General features: G+C 44.8%; 1 protein-coding gene and 1 long non-coding RNA gene across 6 annotated transcripts in view; one reads left to right on the top strand and one right to left on the bottom strand.

Annotated features, from left to right (window-relative positions):
- The window catches only part of LOC130528251 (inactive N-acetylated-alpha-linked acidic dipeptidase-like protein 2), a 350,820-nt gene that overhangs the window by 13,622 nt on the left and 311,972 nt on the right, over positions 1-25,226 (bottom strand). For all 4 annotated transcript variants that reach the window (XM_057037405.1, XM_057037407.1, XM_057037404.1 and 1 more), the window contains 2 exons: positions 21,870-21,962; positions 718-905 (listed from right to left, as the gene is read on the bottom strand). In XM_057037405.1, coding sequence (XP_056893385.1) covers positions 718-905; positions 21,870-21,962 — 281 coding nt within the window. The remainder of the gene's footprint in view (positions 1-717; positions 906-21,869; positions 21,963-25,226) is intronic.
- Positions 3,688-5,616, top strand: LOC130528267 (uncharacterized). 2 transcript variants are annotated; one of them, XR_008951253.1, is made up of 4 exons: positions 3,688-4,104; positions 4,229-4,286; positions 4,449-5,072; positions 5,338-5,616. It is a non-coding gene; the product is annotated as an uncharacterized LOC130528267 (long non-coding RNA). The 2 variants fall into 2 exon arrangements; XR_008951254.1 differs by having other exon boundaries at positions 4,204-4,286.

Genomic DNA, 25,226 nt, shown 5'->3' with positions numbered 1-25,226 from the left:
AGGAGAGGAGAGGAAACCATGACCCAGTGGAGTGACAGAGGCCTGTCAGGTGATCATGTTTCCGGACCCCGGCAGCCTTGGCCTATAACAGCATAACTAAGATGTGACCTAACGATTAGACGACCCCCTAAGTATGATAATTTGTCTGTCTATGATAGTAACTGGAACTACTGAATTAGTAACAATAAGCTTTTTCAAAGAGGTAGGTTTTGAGTCTGATCTTAAAAGTAGCGATGGAGTCAGCCTCCCGTACCTGGACAGGGCGCTGGTTCCATAGCAGGGGGGCCTGGTAGCTAAATGCTCGGGCCCCCATTCTACTCCTAGAAACTCTGGGAACCACAAGTAGACCAGCATTCTGAGAGCGGAGCGGTCTATTGGGCTGATAAGGTATCACTAGCTCCTCCAGGTAGGATGGAGCTAGGCCTCTGAGGACCTTGTAGGTCAAAAGAAGGGTTTTAAAAATTATTCTAAATTTAACGGGCAGCCAATGAAGCGACGCCAGTACAGGAGTTATGTGATCTCTTTTGTCAATACCTGTCAGAACTCTGGCTGCAGCATTTTGGATCAACTGGAGGCTACTGCTGTGCCGTTGTGGACCCTCCCCATGACCCCAAAAGGGATAAAGAGGTTAAGAAGATGAGATGAGATGGGAGGGATTGATTCACAGTTGCCTGTAGCTACAATGTAAATAAAACATATTCTCTTGTGCTTACTGACCTTTCCCCACTCGTAAGACCCAATGTTCCCCAGAGCTGTGCCCCCCCATGAGCAGAACACAGTCGTGCGGTCGGGCACCCATCCTCGCTTGGTTTGCTCTGTCAGTGCTGCAATCAGCTGATTCATGACTGCTAAAGCTCCGCCTCCACGGTCATTGTCATGGTGACTGCCAACCAGGACGTAACGATCTGGAAACAAGAAGAAACTGTGGTTCCTGGTTTTGGACAAGGAAAGTGAAATAAATGGCAATGGAAGCAACACACATACACACACACACACACACACACACACACACACACACACACACACACACACACACACACACACCACACACACACACACGCACGCACACACACACTACAGCATGTTAAAATGAAAACATAAAACATCATAAAAAACTTCAAATGTGGATATGTTGACTTCAGCTTTGGCATTTAGCCTGACATGTCCAGTCTGCTGTGGTGGGACATCAGGGGAAATCCTGTCACTTGTCATGGCAGCAGGAAGCTAATCAATTTTCTCACAACCAGAATGACAGATTTTTATGATGAATATGTTACAGATATAAAATGGGAACCATCATAGTAAGGGTGAGGGAAAATGCATCTTGGTGTAATCCAGTATTACAGGAACAGAAGAAAAGCCAAAAACAAAAGGAATCAGTTCTGTGCTACCGTACGTCTTCGATTCTTGAATTGTTTTCTTAAAGTTAAAGAAATGAATGATGGGATCCTTTGAAGGGTTCATGCTCAAACATTTTAACTAAACATGATTGTACACTCATGTGTCCATAGATATTTCAAATGAGGGCTCATGAAATGTGAACAGAGGATTCTCAACATGTGTAAAACGATAATAACAGATTGGAAAACTTGAAACTGCTTCAGTCTGCACAGGAAAGTATTGCTGCACACAGCAGCTTCCTGTTGGCAACAAGAAGAAAAGCAAAACTGCAGCACCCCGTGACTGAAGGACAAGATGCTTTGAGAAGCCTATTACCTTAGCCACACAATCCAGGAGCACATTAGTGCAGTGAGAGCGGCTTCCTGGCTAAAACATCCATTTCTGGACGCAGCTGCACACAAGTGAAATGTGAACATGCCAACTCCCTTGTTACAGGTGTGTATTAATTGCTGTTTGCATAAATAATCTTAAAAGGTTAAAAATGAATTAATTACAACATTGATTGCATGAGACAAATAAAGTCTTTTTTATAAGTCACTGATGCTTCACCTGGGACTAGTTGCAGCACCTGAGTGATGCGGCCGGAGGAGAGGCGGAGAGATTGGACAGAACGAGCAGTAATAAACCTTCTGGATAAAGCTTTGTTGTCAATTGTAAAGTTGCTAATCTGGGTGGGAATTGAAGGGATCATATGATTATGAGGTCACATTTGTATTGTTGGCTGAGATTACAGTATATTTACTTTATTGAAATTATTCTTCTGTGTGTATTCTTACTAGTGGAAAGCCACCTTCAGAGCTGCATGCTGACCTCCGACCCCGCTGACCCACTCAACTTGACTCTACCGGCAGCATAATTTACTTAATATAATGTATTTCTGTATGTATTCTCTATGATCTATGCCTGATCAAAAATGCTGCAGCCAGAGGATTGACAGGTATTGACAAAAGAGATCATATAACTCCTGTAATGGCGTCTCTTCTTTGGCTGCCCGTTAAATTTAGAATAATTTTTAAAACCCTTCTTTTGACCTACAAGGTCCTCAGAGCCTAGCTCCATCCTACCTGGAGGAGCTAGTGATACCTTATCAGCCCAATCGACCGCTCCGCTCTCAGAATGCTGGTCTACTTGTGGTTCCCAGAGTTTCTAGGAGTAGAATGGGGGCCCGAGCATTTAGCTACCAGGCCCCCCTGCTATGGAACCAGCTCCCTGTCCAGGTACGGGAGGCTGAGTCCATCGCTACTTTTAAGATCAGACTTAAAACCTACCTCTTTGAAAAAGCTTATTGGGCCAGATTCACGAAACGTTCTTATGAACAAATTTGTTCTTAAGTCCCACTTACGAACATTTTACGAAGATTGTGGCATTCACCAATTTCTTCTTATCCTGGATTTATGCATAGGTAAGAACAAATCCTACGAACACTCAGGAGTACTCTTACGCACATTTCAGTGCCGACATGGTTGTGTTTTCTTCTCTTGTGGAGTTCAATAAAATTCAATATTACAATGATAATTATGTCATATTTATTTATTTCCTATTTTTGGTGATTCACGGAGAATTTTAAAATGACGTAAATGTGCCAATGACTTAACATTAATCAACCAAATTGGAAACCATGCCAAAACTGTCTTTTTATTTGATTTTATCTTGATTTATTTTATTAGGGGATCGAGGATATGCCCTGGCTCCCTGGTTGTTGACACCACTGACCAACCCTCAGACTCCACAGGAAATTTTATTCAATCAGATGCATGCGCGCAGTCGCTCCACCATTGAACGCACCATTGGCATTTTAAAGGGGTGCTGGATGTGTTTGGACACAGAGCCACAACCCCTTGAGGATGTGTGTCCTGACGCAATGATGGGACCAGACTACAGGCACGCGGTTCACGTTTGAGCGCGATTAATTGCCCGTTTGTGAATAAAATTAATTATTGTCACAATTTTAGTCTAACAGTCTTGATTCACTTCAAAAAGAAAAAATAAGAGAGATATGTTGACTTCAGCTTTGGCATTTAGCCTGACATGTCCAGTCTGCTGTGGTGGGACATCAGGGGAAATCCTGTCACTTGTCATGGCAGCAGGAAGCTAATCAATTTTCTCACAACCAGAATGACAGATTTTTATGATGAATATGTTACAGATATAAAATGGGAATCATCATAGTAAGGGTGAGGGAAAATGCATCTTGGTGTAATCCAGTATTACAGGAACAGAAGAAAAGCCAAAAACAAAAGGAATCAGTTCTGTGCTACCGTACGTCTTCGATTCTTGAATTGTTTTCTTAAAGTTAAAGAAATGAATGATGGGATCCTTTGAAGGGTTCATGCTCAAACATTTTAACTAAACATGATTGTACACTCATGTGTCCATAGATATTTCAAATGAGGGCTCATGAAATGTGAACAGAGGATTCTCAACATGTGTAAAACGATAATAACAGATTGGAAAACTTGAAACTGCTTCAGTCTGCACAGGAAAGTATTGCTGCACACAGCAGCTTCCTGTTGGCAACAAGAAGAAAAGCAAAACTGCAGCACCCCGTGACTGAAGGACAAGATGCTTTGAGAAGCCTATTACCTTAGCCACACAATCCAGGAGCACATTAGTGCAGTGAGAGCGGCTTCCTGGCTAAAACATCCATTTCTGGACGCAGCTGCACACAAGTGAAATGTGAACATGCCAACTCCCTTGTTACAGGTGTGTATTAATTGCTGTTTGCATAAATAATCTTAAAAGGTTAAAAATGAATTAATTACAACATTGATTGCATGAGACAAATAAAGTCTTTTTTATAAGTCACTGATGCTTCACCTGGGACTAGTTGCAGCACCTGAGTGATGCGGCCGGAGGAGAGACGGAGAGATTGGACAGAACGAGCAGTAATAAACCTTCTGGATAAAGCTTTGTTGTCAATTGTAAAGTTGCTAATCTGGGTGGGAATTGAAGGGATCATATGATTATGAGGTCACATTTGTATCGTTGGCTGAGATTACAGTATATTTACTTTATTGAAATTATTCTTCTGTGTGTATTCTTACTAGTGGAAAGCCACCTTCAGAGCTGCATGCTGACCTCCGACCCCGCTGACCCACTCAACTTGACTCTACCGGCAGCATAATTTACTTAATATAATGTATTTCTGTATGTATTCTCTATGATCTATGCCTGATCAAAAATGCTGCAGCCAGAGGATTGACAGGTATTGACAAAAGAGATCATATAACTCCTGTAATGGTGTCTCTTCTTTGGCTGCCCGTTAAATTTAGAATAATTTTTAAAACCCTTCTTTTGACCTACAAGGTCCTCAGAGGCCTAGCTCCATCCTACCTGGAGGAGCTAGTGATACCTTATCAGCCCAATCGACCGCTCCGCTCTCAGAATGCTGGTCTACTTGTGGTTCCCAGAGTTTCTAGGAGTAGAATGGGGGCCCGAGCATTTAGCTACCAGGCCCCCCTGCTATGGAACCAGCTCCCTGTCCAGGTACGGGAGGCTGAGTCCATCACTACTTTTAAGATCAGACTTAAAACCTACCTCTTTGAAAAAGCTTATTGGGCCAGATTCACGAAACGTTCTTACGAACAAATTTGTTCTTAAGTCCCACTTACGAACATTTTACGAAGATTGTGGCATTCACCAATTTCTTCTTATCCTGGATTTATGCGTAGGTAAGAACAAATTCTACGAACACTCAGGAGTACTCTTACGCACATTTCAGTGCCGACATGGTTGTGTTTTCTTCTCTTGTGGAGTTCAATAAAATTCAATATTACAATGATAATTATGTCATATTTATTTATTTCCTATTTTTGGTGATTCACGGAGAATTTTAAAATGACGTAAATGTGCCAATGACTTAACTTTAATCAACCAAATTGGAAACCATGCCAAAACTGTCTTTTTATTTGATTTTATCTTGATTTATTTTATTAGGGGATCGAGGATATGCCCTGGCTCCCTGGTTGTTGACACCACTGACCAACCCTCAGACTCCACAGGAAATTTTATTCAATCAGATGCATGCGCGCAGTCGCTCCACCATTGAACGCACCATCGGCATTTTAAAGGGGTGCTGGATGTGTTTGGACACAGAGCCACAACCCCTTGAGGATGTGTGTCCTGACGCAATGATGGGACCAGACTACAGGCACGCGGTTCACGTTTGAGCGCGATTAATTGCCTGTTTGTGAATAAAATTAATTATTGTCACAATTTTAGTCTAACAGTCTTGATTCACTTCAAAAAGAAAAAATAAGAGAGACCGGTTTCAGAGCACAGCTTTTACACGTTTTTATTCTTTTTACATTCTTATTTTTTTTACATTCTCATTGATTTCTTTAAGCATGTTGGCTATAGTCATCAGGGTTGAGGCAATTTTATCAAGCATGTTAGCCATCCTTTCTTGATTGTTCAACACGGCGTCAGAAATCAGGCGTGGAGAGGCAAGCTTTGGGCATTTCGCTTTGGGCATTTTGCTGCTTTTTGCTCTGTCTACAGGGTCCTGCTGCAGTTCCTTTTATGGGCATTGGTGGGCGGTGACTTATGCTAATCATATGTTAATTAGACTCACCTGGCACGCGCTTTCAACTTACGAACAGATGGCATTCATCAATCTAAGAACACAGCTGCGAACAATTCTGGGGTTTACGAACGCGTTGGTGAATCCGACATAGGGTTTTCTTAAGGAACTTCTTAAGAACAACTTAAGAAAGAATCTAAGAAGATTCATAACTAAGCTTATTTTATTCCTTATAATGGAACAAAGAGACCAAAAACAGAGTGAGTGAAATAGAATAAAGCATGGGTCTGACTCAAGCTGGGGGCCGGTGACATTAATTCACAGTTGATGGACTGAAGTTGATGTTTCTTATAACTCAGAACTTAAACAGCAAACATGAAGGAAAATTGAAAACATTATTTACTGGAATTATATGAATAATAAAGAAAAAAAGCTTTTGGAGCGCTCAGACCAAACAGCTCATTTTGCCCTGATTGCACTTTAAGGCTGTAATATAGTGTGTATATAGTGGGGTCCATGAATACTGGCACATCGTCAGTGACACTTCTCATCTGTTGGTCTCTCCCACTCATCAAAGCCCAGACCTAACTGTGCTGTCACATCACCATCCCCCCTCTCCCCCCGTAACACCTCCGACACCAGCAGCTCTCTTCCCACATCATGCCACCTCCCTCCACCCCTTGCCAGATCGACCCTCACACTCCAACCCTCGTCCTCACCCACCAGGAGTCACACTTCACCTCTCCATAACAGCTGATCAGGTGAGGAAGGAGCTGAGGAGGACCAAGACAAGGAAAGCTACTGGCCCTGATGGCATCAACTCCAGACTACTCAAGGACTGTGCAGATCAGCTCTGTGGAGTACTCCTGAACATCTTCAACCTGAGCCTCAGTCTGGAGAGAGTTCCACTACTGTGGAAAACATCATGTGTGGTTCCGGTTCCTAAGACTGTGCACGCCAGGCCGGTGGCTTTAACCTCTCACCTGATGAAGGCCATGGAGAGGATCGTTCTCACCCACCTCCAACAGCTGGTGGACGGCAAGATGGACTCTCTACAGTTTGCATATTAACCGGGCATTGGTGTGGATGATGCTGTCATCTACCTGCTGCACCGGTCACTTTCACACCTAGAGGGCACCGGGAGCACTGTTAGAGTCATGTTCTTTAACTTCTCCAGTGCCTTCAACACAATCCAGCCATCATTACTGAGAGGGAAGCTGGAGGGAGCCAGAGTCGATCGTCACCTAGCTGCCTGGACCACCGACTACCTCACCAACAGACCGCAGTATGTGAGGCTCCGTGACTGTGTGTCCGAGGTGGTAGTCTGCAGCACGGGGGCACCGCAGGGTACAGTTCTCTCTCCCTTCCTCTTCACTCTCTACACATTGGACTTCAGCTACAACTCAGACAGCTGCCACCTCCAGAAGTTCTCCAACGATACAGCCATTGTTGGACGTGTGTCTGAGGGGAATGAACTGGAGTATAGGGAGGTCATCACGAACTTTGTCGCCTGGTGTGAACTAAATCATCTGCGCATCAATGCCGTCAAGACAAAGGAGGTGGTGATTGACTTCAGTAGGAAGGCTTCTCACACTGCACCAGGGAACATCCAGGGTTTGGACATTGAGATCGTGGAGGAGTACAAATACCTTGGTGTTCATCTCAACAATAAACTGGATTGGACTCATAACACAGACGCCCTATACAAGAAGGGCCAAAGTCATGTCCATCTGCTGAGGAGACTGAGGTCCTTTGGAGTGTGCAGGACACTGCTTAGGACTTTTTATGACTCTGTGGTAGCATCGTTGATCCTTTACGCTTTGGTCTGCTGGAGCTGTGGAAGCTCAGAGAGGGACAGGAAGAGACTTAACAAACTGGTCAGAAGGGCTGGCTCACTCCTGGACTGTTCTCTGGACTCCATTGATGAGGTGGGTGAGAGGAGGATGTTAGCCAAGCTGACATCAATTATGGACACCCCCTCTCACCCCCTACACGAGACTGTGGGGGCCTTAAGCAGCTCCTTCAGCAGCAGACCGTTACACCCACGGTGTAAAAAGGAACGATACCGCAGGTCATTCATCCCAACTGCTGTCAGATTGTACAACATTCACAACTCTTAATTTAGCACCAATAACCCATGGTTGGCATATTTTTCTGCACTAACTAATCATCCTACATCTGAAATGTCTTATTTGCACCTTCATTTTTCTTCATATTGTCTGACATTCCTTCTGTGTATAATCTTTAATTTCTGTATATAATGTATAATGTACATAGTAATGTACATAACATAACAGTCTTTTTCTTTTTTTCTTTTAGTACTATACTGTATTGTACACCACGGGCTACCACTGTAACACGTTCATTTCCCTGATGTGGGATCAATAAAGTTTATCCTTATCCTTAAACCACCAAATTGGCTTTAAAATTAAATGAAGATGTGCTTTAACTGCAGACTCTAAGCTTTTATTTTACATCCAAATCAGGTGAATGGACCTACCATCTGCACCACAAAGCATCTTCCAAACAGCTCTGAAGCATCTGGCTGAATGTGAGCAGATATTATTGCCTAAAACATTTCAGAATTCCTCGTGCTAATCTTGTCAGCAGTCACATCATCAATAAGTCCAGAAGCGGCCACACAAGTCCACGACACCAGTACCTTCGTGCTTCATGAACACTGTCCTTTCCTTCTCCACACTCTTGTCGTCCCATCATGCCGGTTGACATTGAGCTGTGTCTCTTCTGTCCACAGAATGTTGTTTCAGAACTGCAAAAGCTTTTATAGATGTTGTTTGGCAAACTTTGATCTGGCATTCCTGTTCTTCATCACTGGTTTCCTTCTTGTGTTGGCCCCTCTGTATTTGTTCTGGTGAAGTCCTCTTGGCTCACTCATACCTGTCTCCTGGACAGGGGTCTTGATCCAAAGGGGTTTTTCTTCACCAGGGCACAAATTCTTCTATCGTCCATCACAGTTGTTTTCCGTGGGCTTCTATCAGTGTTATTTATTTGTGTTAGCATGAAATCCACAGCAAAATATATAAAATGCAAATGTCCCACCTGGAATAATCTCCAGACCTTTTACCTGGTTAGTTGATGATGATGATGATGGCCTTAAAAAGTGGGAGGCCACACCGCTGTCATACCGCTCACCTGGTTTGAAAATGAATTCCCTCAAATTAAAGCTGAGAGTCTGCAGCTAAAGCATTTCTTGTTCATTTCATTTTAAATTCATTGTGGTGGCTTATAGAGCCAAACAGATGAGAATTGTGCCGATGTGCCACTATTTATGGCCCCGACAGTATATAGAGAGTAGTAATACAAGGTTACATAACATAATAGCTTGCTTTATGACCAAAGCCCTTTGGCTGAAGCTGGTCAGAGGCGTCAGGGCTGCAACAGCCGTTTGCCGCTGAGGGTGATGTTATTAACTGTGGGAAAGATAAATGGGCTGTGACAGCTTGACTGGGGTAAGGAGGCCTGACCGTGGGTGGTACGATGTTCAAGAATATGGATTTATTTCGTTTAGTCAGGATGGAAGACAAATGGTTACCAATTGTTGGGAAAAGAGATAAGAATGCCTTTATGGGGCTGAAGTCAGGGTTCAAAGAACTTTATAAATACAAGGGAACACTGGGATCGCTGGCAGCCCTAGGGGCGCTGGGAGAAGGCAGAGCCTTGTCCACAAAGGTGTGTCACGAGAAGAATCATTATATTGTCTTTGTCCATCTCACACCCAGAAGTCAACCTATCAGCCGCCATCACCTCTCCTCCCATCGGAGAATAAGAATCTCCTGTCAGCGGAACCCAAGACCAGGATCGGATCCTCTGCAATTGATTTGATGGGCCTGCTCTCCCCTGTGAAAGCAGAGCGAGGGCTTTCAGCACGGGGTTCCCAGATTGGACCGTTGTAGTTGAAGGTAACTCTCTGAAGCAAACCTCAGAGGATCGTGGGGACTGAGCTGGACTGGACTGCATTGCTACTACCTGTTTTACCTTGATGTCTATTGATTTTTACCATCCACCTCTTACTGTGACTTTTTCCTATTAATAAAAAGAGTAAAATGTGTTTCTAGCCGATTTATCTTTTCTGTCTGTGCTGGTGAGGCTGGATAATCCAAATCTGTTCAAATATGACCAATAAATAATAAATAATCATGACATGAGCCAGTCCCTGTCCACAAAATACATATAATCCTGTTGGGGGACCTCATTCAATGTCCTTGAAGGTGTAAGTGCATCGAGTCGAGTCCATGATTCTTGCTGAATGAGAGGCTCAGATGACAGGTCAACACTCCTCTCCAACACCCTGACGCACAGAGAATAGGAAGTGCAGTCTTCCACGCTGAAATATTGTGTTGAACTTCATCCTATTTAAGGTCGAGATAAATGACCTTGGAGCAGACATACGATCAAATGTCAACAGCCAGTAAAAGTGGCACTTCTAGCAGAGATTTGTGGTTCATGTTATTGGCTGTAGTGGCCCATTAGGGCTGGCTAATATCACGCTGTAAATCAGTGAAGTCATTTTCCATCATGTACAGTGGTTGGCGCAGGAGCAGATAGGATGCTGTGAGAGGATGAGTGTGAAGGCTGGCTGAGGACAAAGATAAAGGCTTCCTTTTGGAATGACAATTATGAAAAGATAAGGGCAGAAACAGCTCAGCAGAAAAGGCTGGACTGCCTTTTAAACCTTAAAAGGTCATAATGTGGTGTGAAATGACTGAAGCTGGATCACAGAAACCTGTTTTACTCAATTATATTCCTCTGGACAGCATTCTTATATGATGTCAAGATTTTAGACATGGACCTCAACAATGGATGTAACAGGAGATAAAAAAAAAGGCTGCTGCTATGTCCTATTGTTAAAACAAGTACAGGAACAATGAACCACCTCCTTCTTCGATAGTGGAGATTGTTTCATTGCCCGGCTCTATTTGGCCCACTAAAACACCTGTAACTTTTCTTTGTGGTTGCTGCCATGACAACAGCAGCAGACTGCCTAAACTCCAGCAGGCTGTCACGCAAAAACAGAGTGAAGAACTGGTACTGTTGCTGGGAGAAGCAGGATGACTGGATGGAGGCATAAGAGCTCCCACCTGAGGAAGAGCAGCTGCCGTTCACTCAGAATATTCAAACTTTCCACTCATCACAGACAAAGAGGAGGATATTTTCTGCATTTCAACATTTTCAAATGTGACCTTTGCTTTGACTTTATATTACACTGTCAATGAGGAAACTTTAATCTAACCTACAAGACATTTCTGCTTATGAAAGAGCTCATATAAACATGCGTAGGTGTGTTACAAACATTAAATCTGCATAAGCTGTGTAAACTCATTTACTCGTATTTCATAAATTTCAGAGTGATGTCGCTCCATTTCTCTGAAGCACCCATTATTTCTTCTTGTGTGTAGAGTCTGAGATTTACAAAAGGAAGATGCTTCTCCTTGCACAGCATCTCCACCAATGCCTCATGAATAACTCTATTTTCATAGAGCAGATGACATGATAAGGTGTGTCTCAGCTATGGCCAATTATATCACCTTTGCATATTTCCTGCCTTGACTTTTCACACACTATGTGATTTGAGTTTGCCGTTGATGCATTATCTCCTAATTGCATCACAAGGAGCTAAAGTTATTTATAATAGTTTCAGAGATGTCTCCTGGACCTTGTTCTTAACCGCATATTCACTGCAGCGTTCACAGCCTTTTCCTATCTCCGTGTTTTTCATGTTGTGTCCTTAAATCAAGTCAGTAAATTCCTCAGAATGACGATGGAAACACAAAGTGAAATCCTTTGATACAACACTTGAACTCTCATTCCATCTATTTTATTCTTTTCTTTTCCATTTACATAACAGCTGTTACTTTTGAGGAATTGTTGAGGAATTGTGTAAACTGCTACTGTGCCTCTAATTGCCCCCAGGGGTCAGAATGGAGCATTTCATAAATGCCACTGCATCTGTTGTCGCCATGACACAAAACAGAGCGTATTCAGCGATTTGGGGCATGGGCACAACCGCTACCTATGCGTGCATGTATGGTTTACAACGGCTCATGCAAGCTGACTTTGGCTGCCACCACTTCTCATCCACGTGCTCTACGATGGTTTTAGCTTTGTAGTTCTGGGTTGCTTGTAGAAGCAATTAAATCTCGCCATCGGTCTGCTGGTGCCCGCCATCAGAAGTGCCATTGTTCTGAAAGTGTCCTGATCTCATGCCTCGACGTGCCTGCATTACCGCCACCTACTGGTCTGACATGTGTGCTGGAGCTGTGGTCTGTGTGCCCGGAGACTGGGGTCTGCACGGGGAACAGTTTCGCTACAAACTCCGAAAGGTATGTGTCAACGGGGGCCGAGGACCCCCATGAGCTGGCTCTCTGATAACCTAGTGGTGATTCTGCCTGAGATCCTGAGATCCAGTGTGCAGGTGAGAGGGTCAACCATCGCTGCTCTGTGCGTCATGACCAAGTGTACGGACTGAACCATCTTTAGTGAAATCACATCAGGCCTGGACACCCAGATGTTTGTGAAGGTCAGAATATCTAAAATGGCGCTGTCTCAGGCGGCAGCCAGTAGTAGCAGCTCCCTAAACTTAATTGTTCTTTTTTAAATTTTCGTAGTGTTTTCTATACTTGTTTACATTCTTTTCTATTTGGATTTACTTTCTTTCTTTCCATTTTCAACTGGAGTATTCAGACACCATGTTCTGGAGGCTTGAATACTTTTTTCTCTGTTTTGCGGTGCTTGGGTTATTCACGGCCCCCATCAGCTGTGCCGAGAAGCGGAGCGGTATTGTTTATACACGAGACCAGCTGATGGCTCTAAGACCACCATCCTTCGTGGTCGAAGACAAGCCCCAAATCCCGAAGGAGCTGAGGAGGAAACGACGAGGGACTAAGGCGGGAGTTAAACAGAGGATGAAGAGGCGACGTTTTAAACCCTGCGTCCCCGCAGTCATAACGGGGAATGTCAGGTCCCTGGCAAATAAGATGGACGAGCTGGAGGCGCTCACACGGACCCAGCGGGAGTACAGAGAGGCCAGTATCATGTGTTTCACGGAGACATGGCTCCATGGACTGATACCGGACTCTAATGTGACGATCGCTGGTTTCACCACTGTGCGAGCGGACCGAGACACCACCGCGGCCGGTAAGAAGAAAGGAGGGGGACTGGCCGTGTTCATTAGCAACAGGTGGTGCAACCCGGAGCATATTCACGTCAAGGAGCGCGTGTGCAGTCCCGACGTGGAACTTATTGCTATCGGACTCCGTCCATATTATTTGCCACGGGAGTTTACTAATGTCATCGCCATCACTGTTTATATTCCTCCGACCGGTAAAGCGGACACGGCCTGTGACGTTATTCACTCTGCCATGGCTGACCTGCAGACTAAACATCCCGGAGCCTTTATCCTCATCACAGGTGACTTCAATCATGCCTCCCTTAAGTCCACTCTCCGTACATTCCATCAATATGTCCAGTGCAGCACGAGAGACAGGAAGACTTTGGATTTACTGTATGCTAATATCACCAATGCATACACCTCCACTGCACTCCCTCCACTAGGCAAGTCTGATCACAATCTCGTGCTGCTCTCCCCATCATACACACCTTGGTTCAGCAGCAACCAGTCACAGGAGACTGTTATGAAATGGTCTGATGGTGCCATGGACTGTCTGCGGGATGCCCTGGAGACCACCAACTGGTCTGCTCTCTGTGAACCACATGGTGAGGACCTGGATGGACTGACAGACTGTGTTTCCGACTACATCAAGTTCTGCACTGAGAACTCCGTCCCCACCAAAAAGGTACGCTGTTACCCAAACAACAACCCATGGGTGACAAGTGACCTGAAGGCCCTTTTGAACAAGAAGAATAGGGCCTTCACTGCTGGGGACCCGGCTGAGCTCAGGAGTGTACAGAAGGAACTGAAACGCAGTCTGAAGGAGAGCAAGGACGCCTACAGGACGAAGCTGGAGGAGAGACTGGAGAGGAACCAGACCAGGGATGTTTGGAGTAGGATGAGAACAAGCACTGGCTTCCAGAAGAAAGGAATACGCTCAGCTGATGGGAACATGGACCAAGCTAATGAGTTGAACCAGTTTTTCAACAGGTTTGATTCTAGCTCCCCCTCCCCCAGCTGTCCCAATATTCCTCTGGATAACAATGGGACCCCTTCACACCTCCCAGAGCCCCTAACACCTCTGCCAACTTCTTCCCCCTCCCCCCTGCTGACACCCTACACGGATTCCAACATGACACCCAACCCCCCCGACAGGACTATCCTTCACGTCTGGCCAGGTGAAGAGAGAGCTGGAGAGGCTCAACCAGAGAAAGGCTGCCGGACCGGACGGCATGAGCCCACGAGTGCTGAAGAGCTGCTCCAGGCAGCTGTGTGGGATACTGCAGCACCTGTTCAACCAGAGCCTTCATCTTCAGAGGATCCCAGTGCTATGGAAGACATCCTGCCTGGTCCTGGTGCCGAAGAAGACCCATCCTGTGGCACCGAGTGACTACAGGCCAATAGCACTGACCTCCCACATTATGAAGGTCATGGAGCGGCTGGTGCTGTCACACCTCAGACCTCTGGTGAGCCCCTTTCAGGACCCTCTGCAGTTTGCCTATCAGCCCAAGGTGGGGGTTGATGACGCAGTAATATACCTGCTGTAGAGGGCTTACTCCTCCTTGGACAGACTAAACACCACAGTGCGGGTCATGTTCTTCGACTTCTCTTCTGCCTTCAACACCATCCAGCCAAGACTGCTGAGCGCTAAGTTGGAGAAGATGCAGATGGATGCTCCCCTTCTTTCTTGGATCAAGGACTACCTCACAGGTCGGCCACAGTTTGTGAGACTGCAAAGCTGTGTGTCCGACCCCCTGATGAGCAACACAGGAGCTCCCCAAGGAACTGTGCTCTTGCCATTTCTGTTCACCACCTACACAGCTGACTTCCAGCGCCACTCTGAGACATGTCATCTCCAGAAGTACTCGGATGACACAGTCATAGTCGGGTGTGTGGAGAAGGAGGATGAATACAGGGACCTTGTGGAGAGTTTTGTCAGGTGGAGCAGGGAGAACCTTCTGCAGCTCAACGTGACCAAGACGAAGGAGATGGTGGTGGATTTCAGAAAAAGCAAGTCCCCTCCCTCCCCAGTCTGCATTAGTGGGAAGGATGTGGAAATAGTCCCATCTTACAGGTTCCTGGGTGTCCAGCTGGACAATAAACTGGAGTGGTCCACAAACACCGATGCTGTTTACAAGAAGGCCATGAGCAGACTCTATTTCCTCAGGAGACTCAGGTCCTTCAGTGTTTGCAGCAGGATGCTCCACATGTTCTACCAGTCTGTCCTGGCTAGTACCATCTTCTTTGCTGCGGTGTGCTGGGGTGCAGGCATTAAAGCAAAGGATGCCAACAGACTTAACAAACTCATTAAAAAGGCAGGGTCTGTTGTTGGCTGTAGACTGGCAAACTTGGACGAGGTGGTGAGGAACAGGATGGTGTTGAAACTGCAGACAATCATGGAAAATCCCTCCCACCCCCTCCATAACACAGTGGACAAACTGAGAAGCAGCTTCAGCAGCAGACTCCTGCAGCCTCGCTGCTCTAAGGAACGGTACAGGAAGTCCTTCCTGCTGTCCGCCATTAGACTATATAACTCATTCCTGTCTCTTCTATCGTTCGTTGGTTGCATTGTGCACGGGGTGCCGTATTCACTTAATATTGAACACTTGGTGTGTTGTATTCACTTAATATTGAACACTTGGTGTGTTGTATTCACTTTACTTAAAATTTTGAACACTTGAGACATTCTAGTCACCTGATATCAACAGTAAGAAACAACCCATATTAAACAAACACAGGGCTTCGCCGATCACTAGCGCTGGCATGGCCTCACCGTCTGTTTCACCCGGTGTCTTTGTCTGTTCAGAGTGTGAAATGTTTAGTTACTCCTCTGCCTCCCTTAGTGAAGGGAAAAGGTGCAAGAAGTGTAGTTTATTTATGGCTATGGAGGCGAGACTTAGCGAGCTTGAGACGCGGTTCCGCAGCTTGGAGTTAGCTGGAGTTGCGTCATGTAGCCAGGGTAAGCTAGCTGCTGCGGAGCCGCCTAGCGTAGCTACAGCTAGCGGTCCCCCGGCAGCAGCCGAGCAGCCGGCTAGCCAGGGCGGCGCTGGGTGACGGTTCGTAGGAAGCGTAGCCCAAAACAAAGGCCCACGGTGCCCCACCACCCGCTTCCCGTGGCTAACCGCTTTTCCCCACTCGGCGACACACCCGCCGAGAAACCGACCCTGGTCATTGGCGACTCTGTTTTGCGCTACGTGAAGCCGACTCCAGGGACCATAGTTAAGTGCATTCCGGGGGCCAGAGCGGGCGACATAGAAGCAAATTTATGGCTGCTGGCGAGACGTAATCGTAAATTTGGTAAAGTTATTATTCACGTCGGAGCCAACGACACCCGGCTTCGTCAGTCGGAGGTCACTAAATTAACTTGAAGTCGGTGTGTAAGTACGCAAAAACGATGTCGGACTCCGTAGCATTCTCTGGTCCCCTCCCCAATCTGGCCAGCGATGAGATGTTTAGCCGCATGTCATCGCTTCGTCGCTGGCTGTCACGGTGGTGCCCCGATAACCAGGTGGCCTTTATAGACAATTGGAGCACCTTCTGGGGAAAACCTGGTCTGATTAGGAGAGACGGTGTCCATCCCACTCGAGATGGCGCTTCTCTCATTTCTAGTAATCTGGCTAATTTTATTAGACCCAAAGTGACCTGACAATCCAGGGTCCAGACCAGGACGCAGAGTTGTGGTCTTACACACCTCTCTGCTGCTTCCTTAGAACCCTCATCCACCAACAATAACATATTTAACACTATAGAGGTAGTCTCTGTTCCACGGTTAAAAGTTCACCAAGCACAGAGCAGGGGAGCGGTCAATCACCAAAATCTTATTAAAATTAATACTGAAGCACAAGTTGGAGAAACAAATATCACAATTAAGTGTGGACTGTTAAATATTAGATCTCTTTTGTGTAAATCCCTGTTAGTGCACGACCTGATAGCGGATCATCACCTTGATTTATTTTGTCTTACTGAGACCTGGCTTCAGGAGGAGGAGTATGTGAGCTTAAATGAATCTACTCCTCCTACCCATCTTAATTATCATATTCCACAGATTACTGGTCGAGGAGGGGGAATGGCAGCAATCTATCACTCCAAGTTATTAATTAATCCCAGACCAAAACATAGCTTCAGTTCATTTGAAAGCCTGACTCTTGGCATCACTCATCTGAACTGGAGGACAGAAAAGCCACTTCTGTTTGTAGTTGTATATCGGCCCCCTGCTGGGCCACATTCAGAGTTCCTGTCTGAGTTCTCTGACTTCTTATCTGACTTGGTCCTTAGAACGGAAAAAGTCATTATCATTGGAGACTTAACATCCATATGGACGTTATAAACGACAGCTTTAGAAATGGCTTCATTTCATTACTTGAGTCAGTTGGTTTCCTCCAGCAGATAAACCAACCAACTCACAGCTTTAACCACACCCTAGATCTAGTCCTGACTTATGGTGTTGAGGTAGAACATGTGTCAGTGTTCCCTCGGAACCCAGTCCTGTCAGACCACTCTTTGATCACTTTTACATTTATGATTAAGGATTCTTCTATGCTCAGAACAAAGTCTTACTATAGCAGATGTCTTTCAGATAATGCTGTAGCTAAGTTTAAGGAAGTGATCCCTGTGCTGATCCCAGGACCACCGTGTTTTTCCCCAGGGATCAATCATTATAATCTTAGCCCTGCTGAGGTTGACTCTATTGCTGAAGGTGCAGCAACCTCACTGAGAATCACGCTTGATTCTGTTGCCCCCCTGAAAAAGAAAATAGTAAATCAGAGGAGGTGTGCCCCCTGGTATAATTCACATATCAGGACCCTCAAGCAGAAAGTGCGAAGACTGGAAAGGAAGTGGCATTCTTGTAAGATAGACAGCTACCATGTAGCCTGGAAAGACTGTCTATTAGTTTACAAAAAGGCCCTTCGCAAGGCTAGAACAGCTTATTTTTTTCTTCTTTGATTGAGGAAAATAAGAACAACCCCAGGTTTCTCTTCAGCACTGTGGCCAAATTAACCAAGAGTCACAGTGTTTTAGATCCACGTATCCCTTCTTCCCTTAGTGGTGAAGACTTCATGAGCTTCTTCACTGATAAAGTTCTAGCTATCAGAGAGAAAGCTAACCAGGCCATCCCTACAACTGGACCATCACCAGATGTGCCGACTGTGGGAACATGCAGGGTCTCCAACGAGCCCTTAAGCTCCTTCAGCCCTATATATTTTTCTGAGGCGTCATCGCTAATTCAGAAATCCAAGACCACTACGTGTCTTTTAGATCCCATCCCAACACACCTGTTGAAGGATGTTCTACCACTGATAGGCAGTTCTATCCTGGACCAGATCAATGGTTCTTTAGTGTCAGGTTATGTACCCCGGTCCTACAAGGTGGCAGTGATTAAGCCGTTGCTTAAAAACCATCACTGGATCCTGATGTCTTGGCAAATTATAGGCCAATATCCAACCTTCCTTTTATCTCTAAAGTTCTAGAGAAGGTGGTGGTGACTCAGTTACTGGAGCACCTGCAGAGGAACAGCCTGTTTGAGATGTTTCAGTCAGGCTTTAGAGCTCACCACAGCACAGAAACAGCACTTCTTAAAGTCACTAATGATCTTCTCATAGCTTCCGATCATGGACTGGTCTCTATGCTGGTTCTGCTGGACCTCAGTGCTGCTTTTGATACAGTTGATCACAGCATCCTGTTACAGAGACTGGAACATGTGATTGGGATTAAAGGGACAGCACTAGACTGGTTTAGATCATACTTATCTGATAGATACCAGTTTGCCCATGTCCACGGCGTTCCCTCCTCATACAGTAGGGTTAGCCATGGAGTTCCTCAAGGTTCTGTACTCGGACCAATCCTCTTCACATTGTACATGCTTCCCTTAGGGAACATTATTCGGCAGCATGGGATAAATTTTCATTGTTATGCTGATGACACTCAGCTCTATTTATCCATGAAACCCGAGGAGACAGAGAAGTTAGTGAAGCTCCAGACCTGTCTTAAAGACATAAAGTCCTGGATGTCTTCAAATTTCCTCCTCCTTAACCCAGGAAAAACTGAGGTCATGGTGTTTGGTCCTGAACCTCTCAGGGATAGATTAGATCACATGATCACTCTAGATGGTATCTCATTAACATCTAGTCTCTCTGTGAGGAATCTAGGAGTAACTTTTGATCAAAATCTCTCCTTCAACTCACACATTAAATTAGTCTCTAGAAGTGCCTTTTTTCACTTGAGGAACATCTCAAAGATCAGGAAGCTACTGATGCAGCCTGATGCTGAAAAGTTAGTCCATGCATTTGTTACTTCCAGGCTGGACTACTGTAACTCCTTATTATCAGGGTGTCCAAACAACTCTTTAAGAAGCCTCCAGTTGATCCAAAATGCTGCAGCCAGAGTTCTGACAGGTATTGACAAAAGAGATCACATAAGTCCTGTAATGGCGTCGCTTCATTGGCTGCCCGTTAAATTTAGAATAACTTTTAAAACCCTTCTTCTGACCTACAAGGTCCTCAGAGGCCTAGCTCCATCCTACCTGGAGGAGCTAGTGATACCTATCAGCCCAATAGACCGCTCCGCTCTCAGAATGCTGGTCTACTTGTGGTTCCCAGAGTTTCTAGGAGTAGAATGGGGGGCCGAGCATTTAGCTACCAGGCCTCCCTGCTTTGGAACCAGCTCCCTGTCCAGGTACGGGAGGCTGACTCCATCGCTACTTTTAAGATCAGACTCAAAACCTACCTCTTTGAAAAAGCTTACTGTTACTAATTCAGTAGTTCCAGTTACTATCATAGACAGACAAATTATCATACTTAGGGGGTCGTCTAATCATTAGGTCACATTCTAGCTATGCTGTTATAGGCCAAGGCTGCCGGGGTCCGGAAACATGATCACCTGACAGGCCTCTGTCACTCCACTGGGTCATGGTTTCCTCTCCTTTCCTCTCCTCATCAAGCAGACTAGTTATGCTGATTCTTGTGTAGTTTTTCTGCTTCTCCCCCCCCCCCCCCTCTATCTATTTGCAGGTATCACTGCCATCGGAGCTGCATAATGACCGCCGGCCCCGTTGAAGTGATTGTGCATATTTTTTGTGTGTGTTTCTGTGCTCTGTGCCTCGAAGACTCGAAGAGAAGAGGAAGAAAGACTCTCCTAGAGCTCGAGAATCTCCTCTCCTCTCCGAGACGGAGAAGGGGAAGAGAAGGAGAGAGGAGGGAAGAGAAGAGGGAACTCCTCTCCTTTCCTCCTCTCTCTACCTCCCCTTCACTCTACCTCTCCTCTCCTCTACCCCTCTCCTCTCCTACCTATCCTATCCTCTACCTGTCCTCCCTCCTCTCCTCTCTCTTTACCCAGCCGGCCATCAGCAGGAGGGTCCCCCTACATGAGCCTGGTCCTGCTCAAGGTTTCTTCCTGTTAAAGGGGAGTTTTTCCTTGCCACTGTTGCTTGTCTGGGGTCAGGCCCTGGGATTCTGGAAAGCGCCTTGAAACAATTTTGATTGTATAAGACGCTATATAAATAAAGATTGATTTGATTTGATTTGATTGCCAATAACAATAACTGTGCAATGTTCATGTTGTAATTTTATTTCTATTTATTCTATATTTATGTATATATGCTTATAATGCTTATAATATGTATCTATTATATTATGTATATATTATATATATATATTATATATGCTTATAATATATGCTGTATATATGCTTATAACGTTCTAATCTTATCTATATTTATTTATTCTGTTTCTATACTTTGTATAGGTTGCTACTATAATTCAATTTCCCCACGGGATGAATAAAGTACATCTTAATCTTAATCTTAATATCCCAGAATCTTGGATAAAAGCTTCAGGTGCTTCCAAAAAGGCTGTAAACACTGTCAGAGGAGCTTCCAGCAAGTATTTTTGTTTCATTCTAGCATTATTACTGAGAATGTGCAATGGGAGGAAGTTTCCTTGGGACTTGGTGCCTTGCTCGGGGACCCTTTCCAAGGATTAGAAAGAGCAACTGTTTAGTTTGTAAGACCTGTTAAAGTGTTGCAAATGCAAACATTGCTCTGACATTATGTCCTAATATTCTGTCCAAATTATACAGCTAAAATCATCTGAATTACGCAGACTATTTCAAGACTGGAAAGCATGTTTTCCTGAAGGATTATTGTTGGAATATTACAATACTTGTTCTTCCAGTTATTCAAATTTGTGAGAACATTTAATAAATAAAATTCTCTAAATCATCCCGCTAAACTCCGCGAGCTGCGAGTAGCAGCGGTAGCGTATTTTTGCCTGGGCTGAAATTTCTTTCGTAACAAGAGGAAAGATTTTCCCGTGACGTTTCGTAACCTGAACATTTCGCATGTAGAGACGTTCGTAAGTAGAGGTCCCACTGTAATTAGATTATTTTTGGGACATTAGATGAAACTGTTTGCATGAACAGAACCTGAATGTTGTGAGGACATTATCTGCTAGCCGAGTTTCAGCCCAGTTCTGAGTAAAGAGTCTGAATACTGATGATAATCCAAAATTTTAAAGACGCATTAAGATGATGAGATCAGGTGAAGCTACACCTAATAGTGCAAAAGGACAAATGCACGCAAGAGAACACAAATCTAAACAGACATCAGGATAAATTCTGCCAAATGTAAGCAGATTGGTGATGTTACAGAGGTTGGAAACCACAGCGTCCAGCCCCAGGGGATCGCATGCTTGTCTGAAGGAAGGACGTCACACATTTACCAGAACAAAAAGCTGTCTAGCCCCTTTGACCTACTCTTTTTCTTTTATCTTTTGTCAGTATGACTGCAAAGGCAGGGCAAGAGAAAACGGCATCAGTTCAAACCTGGATTGTGTTTTCCTTTCAGGTATCCCACAACGTTGTATATTTTCTTGTAGGTTAGTTGGTTTCCCACAGTCAGGGTAATCCGCTTTCGTTCTGGGAGGAAAAAAAGACAACATTTTAGACAAAGGTGATCTGGTTTATATAGATTTGTGTGCTGCCACATTCTCCTTAAAACCTTTTTAGGTATTTTAGATTTTATTAGACTAGACTAGTGATGTTATTTCTTGTGTAGTTTTTCTGCCCCCCCATCTTCTGTATTCATCTACACAGGTATCGCTGCCCCACTGACCCATTCAACTTGACTCTACCGGCAGCTTATTTTACTTAATATAATATATTTCTGTATGTATTTCTATGCTCTACCTATTCTCCCCTCTCCTCTCCTCTCCTCTCCTCTCCTCTCCTCTCCTCTCCTCTCCTCTCCTCCTCTCCTCTCCTCTCCTCTCTCTCCTCTCCTCTCCTCTCCTCTCCATCCCCCTTTTCCTCTCTCTCTACCCAGCCGGCCATCAGCAGGAGGGTCCCCCTACATGAGCCTAGTCCTGCTCAAGATTTCTTCCAGTTAAAGGGGAGTTTTTCCTTGCCACTGTTTCTTGTTGGGGGCCAGGCCCTGGTATTCTGTAAAGTGCCTAGAAACAATTTTGATTGTAACAGACCCTATATAAGTAAAGATTGATTGATTGATTGATTGATATTCTTATTTGTGCAGAAGATGCCCTTTTTTCAAACCCAGCAACAGCACCAAATTGTCGTTCTTTGTGTTACAAATAGTGATAAAGGCTACATGCCAGGCGATGTGGTGGTCCACTAATCTGGTACAGACGCTTTTGAGCTGTGTGGTAGGCGAGAGAATCCCGAAGGATCGCCATGGTACACCTGGCCCAGCTGTGTGTGACCCGCAAGTGGTCAGATATGCTAGGTATATGGATAGAATTGGCTGTAAAGAGACCATTTGAAAACTACACGGGTTTATGTTTTTTTTTTTAAAACTGGTTTCTAAAGATCACTGCAGATTCTAGTCACTTTTAGCTTTTTTAACCACTCACAGTGGAACCTCTGTGGGTCTTAAAGGTGATTAAGTGGCAATTTTATCTGTTTTTAGCATTGGATGGATGAGACGATATTTAGCCAGTCGCATAATTAACCACTTAGCTTAAGCTAAGCTAAATTGCATGCTTACCTTTCATGTCCTCCAAAGATGGCTGATGGCTCAGGAAAGCTCAGAACAGGATCACTGAACATGATGTTCACCCCCTTGCTAAGCCAGTGTCAATTTTGGCTTTATTGACATTTTAAATTTGGAATCCCCAAACTGGATGAAATCCACCTCAGGCTTGCTACACTTTGGGATTAGCACACTGGATTTTTCTGCCAAGTGTGATAGAGGTTTCCTGCACAGTTGTGTTTCCGTTGTATGCTAAACCAATCATGAGAGTTTCAGAATGCCTTGAACACCTCCCCATGTTGAAGTGGCACCTTGGGGAGACTGTACTTTCCGTGCCAAGTCTGACAGTGTGGAGCCCATACTGTGAAATGCACATCAGTGAAAACCAAGAGTTCTTAGAGAAGATAACATTGAGGGGAGCACATGCTCACCACCTGTCAGAGGGATTCAACCTTGGACAATTCAATGGTTTATTGATCAAGAAGCCCCCCCCCCCCATCCTGCACCGTACTAGGTTTTAGCCTGTTGTTGTCGACCATGTGGATCTGAATGAATGAATCATGTGTTGATCGCGGCCACCTTCCAACCATGGTGGTTAGTTGTGTTTGTGCAACTGATCTAAACATTGAACCAATGAAAGTGTTCCTGTTCACGTACACAAATAGAGCTTCCGATGGTTCCTTTGTAGCAATGTTACATTAGAAAAACTGGCTCTTGCTGCCAGTGGTGCTTCTATGTTGGGCAGTCCGGCTTCAGTGTATAAGGGTCTCCGATAAACATGACTGACTGTTGCATCATTCCTTCCCACACAGCTGGAACAGCTCAGCTCCATGTCCACTGGCTGAGTCCAGACCTGAAGTGAACCCTTGTCTTGGAAGCCCAGTGTGGTCAGCACCTGTATAGGCACAGGTAGGACCTGGCTTCTGGCCGAGTCACGCTCCAAGTTTGGCCCAAGCTCCACAGCTCCAGAACTGTCCTTGGGACCCTAAAGCAGCTGATGAGTCAATCGTCGCCTTGAGCCAAAACCTCCTCTCGGTCTCTGTAAATTCTTTCCCTGCACATTGGTCCTTTAGCAACAACGCTGCCATTGTTGTTAATGCACCATTTCACACACACTTTAAAATCCACTCATGTCATTGTAATTCGCTGGGTTAATTGTTCATCTCTTTATCTCTAATGTGCACATCACTCTCAGCAATGCCCTTTTTGACATAATTAACACTTCCCGAGCATCACCACTGGGGGTGCCAACAGCTCCAAAGCACTAGAAACGTATGTACACCAACCACCAAGTGGGTGTGGAGTGCCGCACATGTCTGCAGTCTCTATATTCTTCACAAATCGGAATTTGAGTATGGAAAAGTATGTGTGCAATGTTTTTGTTCTCATGTACTCTTTGTACATGAGGCCCCACAACTGTTAAAGATGCTCCAAACTCAAGGCAGTGCAAACAAAAGACAGGAAATATTCATCCAATGAAATGTTGGACTCTGGATCAGTTCCAAAAATGGTGAAAACCCTTTTTCAGTTAAATCGTGCTATAAAACTCCATCTTCCTATTCTGCTTATAATTTTAAAGATGTACATTTTGGATTCTGAACACTATAGTCAGAAAAATAGCTGTCTTGACTGTAACATTCGAACCAATGGCAAGGTGCTCCATGATGCGTTTGACGGAGCAGTTGCTGTCATGTCTGCTAGCTCAGCTGCCTTCCTGGACAGCGGTTAGCTCTGGAGGGCCAATGGCTGCATATCAGAGAGAGATACAGACATGCTGCCAGTGAAGTTGTGAAGCTTCAGTGGGCTCAGACTCTGACAGACATCCCCTGCCTACAGCTTGACAGCCCACTTTCCCTCTTTGCTCCCCCTCCTGTCAGGCCTTTTAACTACAGTATAAGATGCTCTACTTCCTTTCATAGGTGTCACATAACCTATAAATCCAGCTTGATAAATTGACTTTTGTCCATTCTCTGCGCAGCTTACAGATCATAATAGTCATCTGCAAACAGAAAAGTCACCCACATGTGAAAGAAACGTTTATTCTGACACCTTCCAGCACTGTGACATGAATTACACGTTCATGTCATGAATCACGCTAAATATTTTCTAACAGAAACAAAGTAAAGGTCTAAACACACACACAAACAGCAAAAAACAATCAGAGGAACTAATCCTGGCACTAAAGCCCAAACTCC

The sequence above is a fragment of the Takifugu flavidus genome, chromosome 7, assembly GCF_003711565.1.
Source record: "Takifugu flavidus isolate HTHZ2018 chromosome 7, ASM371156v2, whole genome shotgun sequence".
Lineage (NCBI taxonomy): Eukaryota > Metazoa > Chordata > Actinopteri > Tetraodontiformes > Tetraodontidae > Takifugu > Takifugu flavidus.
The sequence above is the reverse complement of the archived record's forward strand: the minus strand, read 5'-3'. Positions and strand labels throughout refer to the sequence as shown.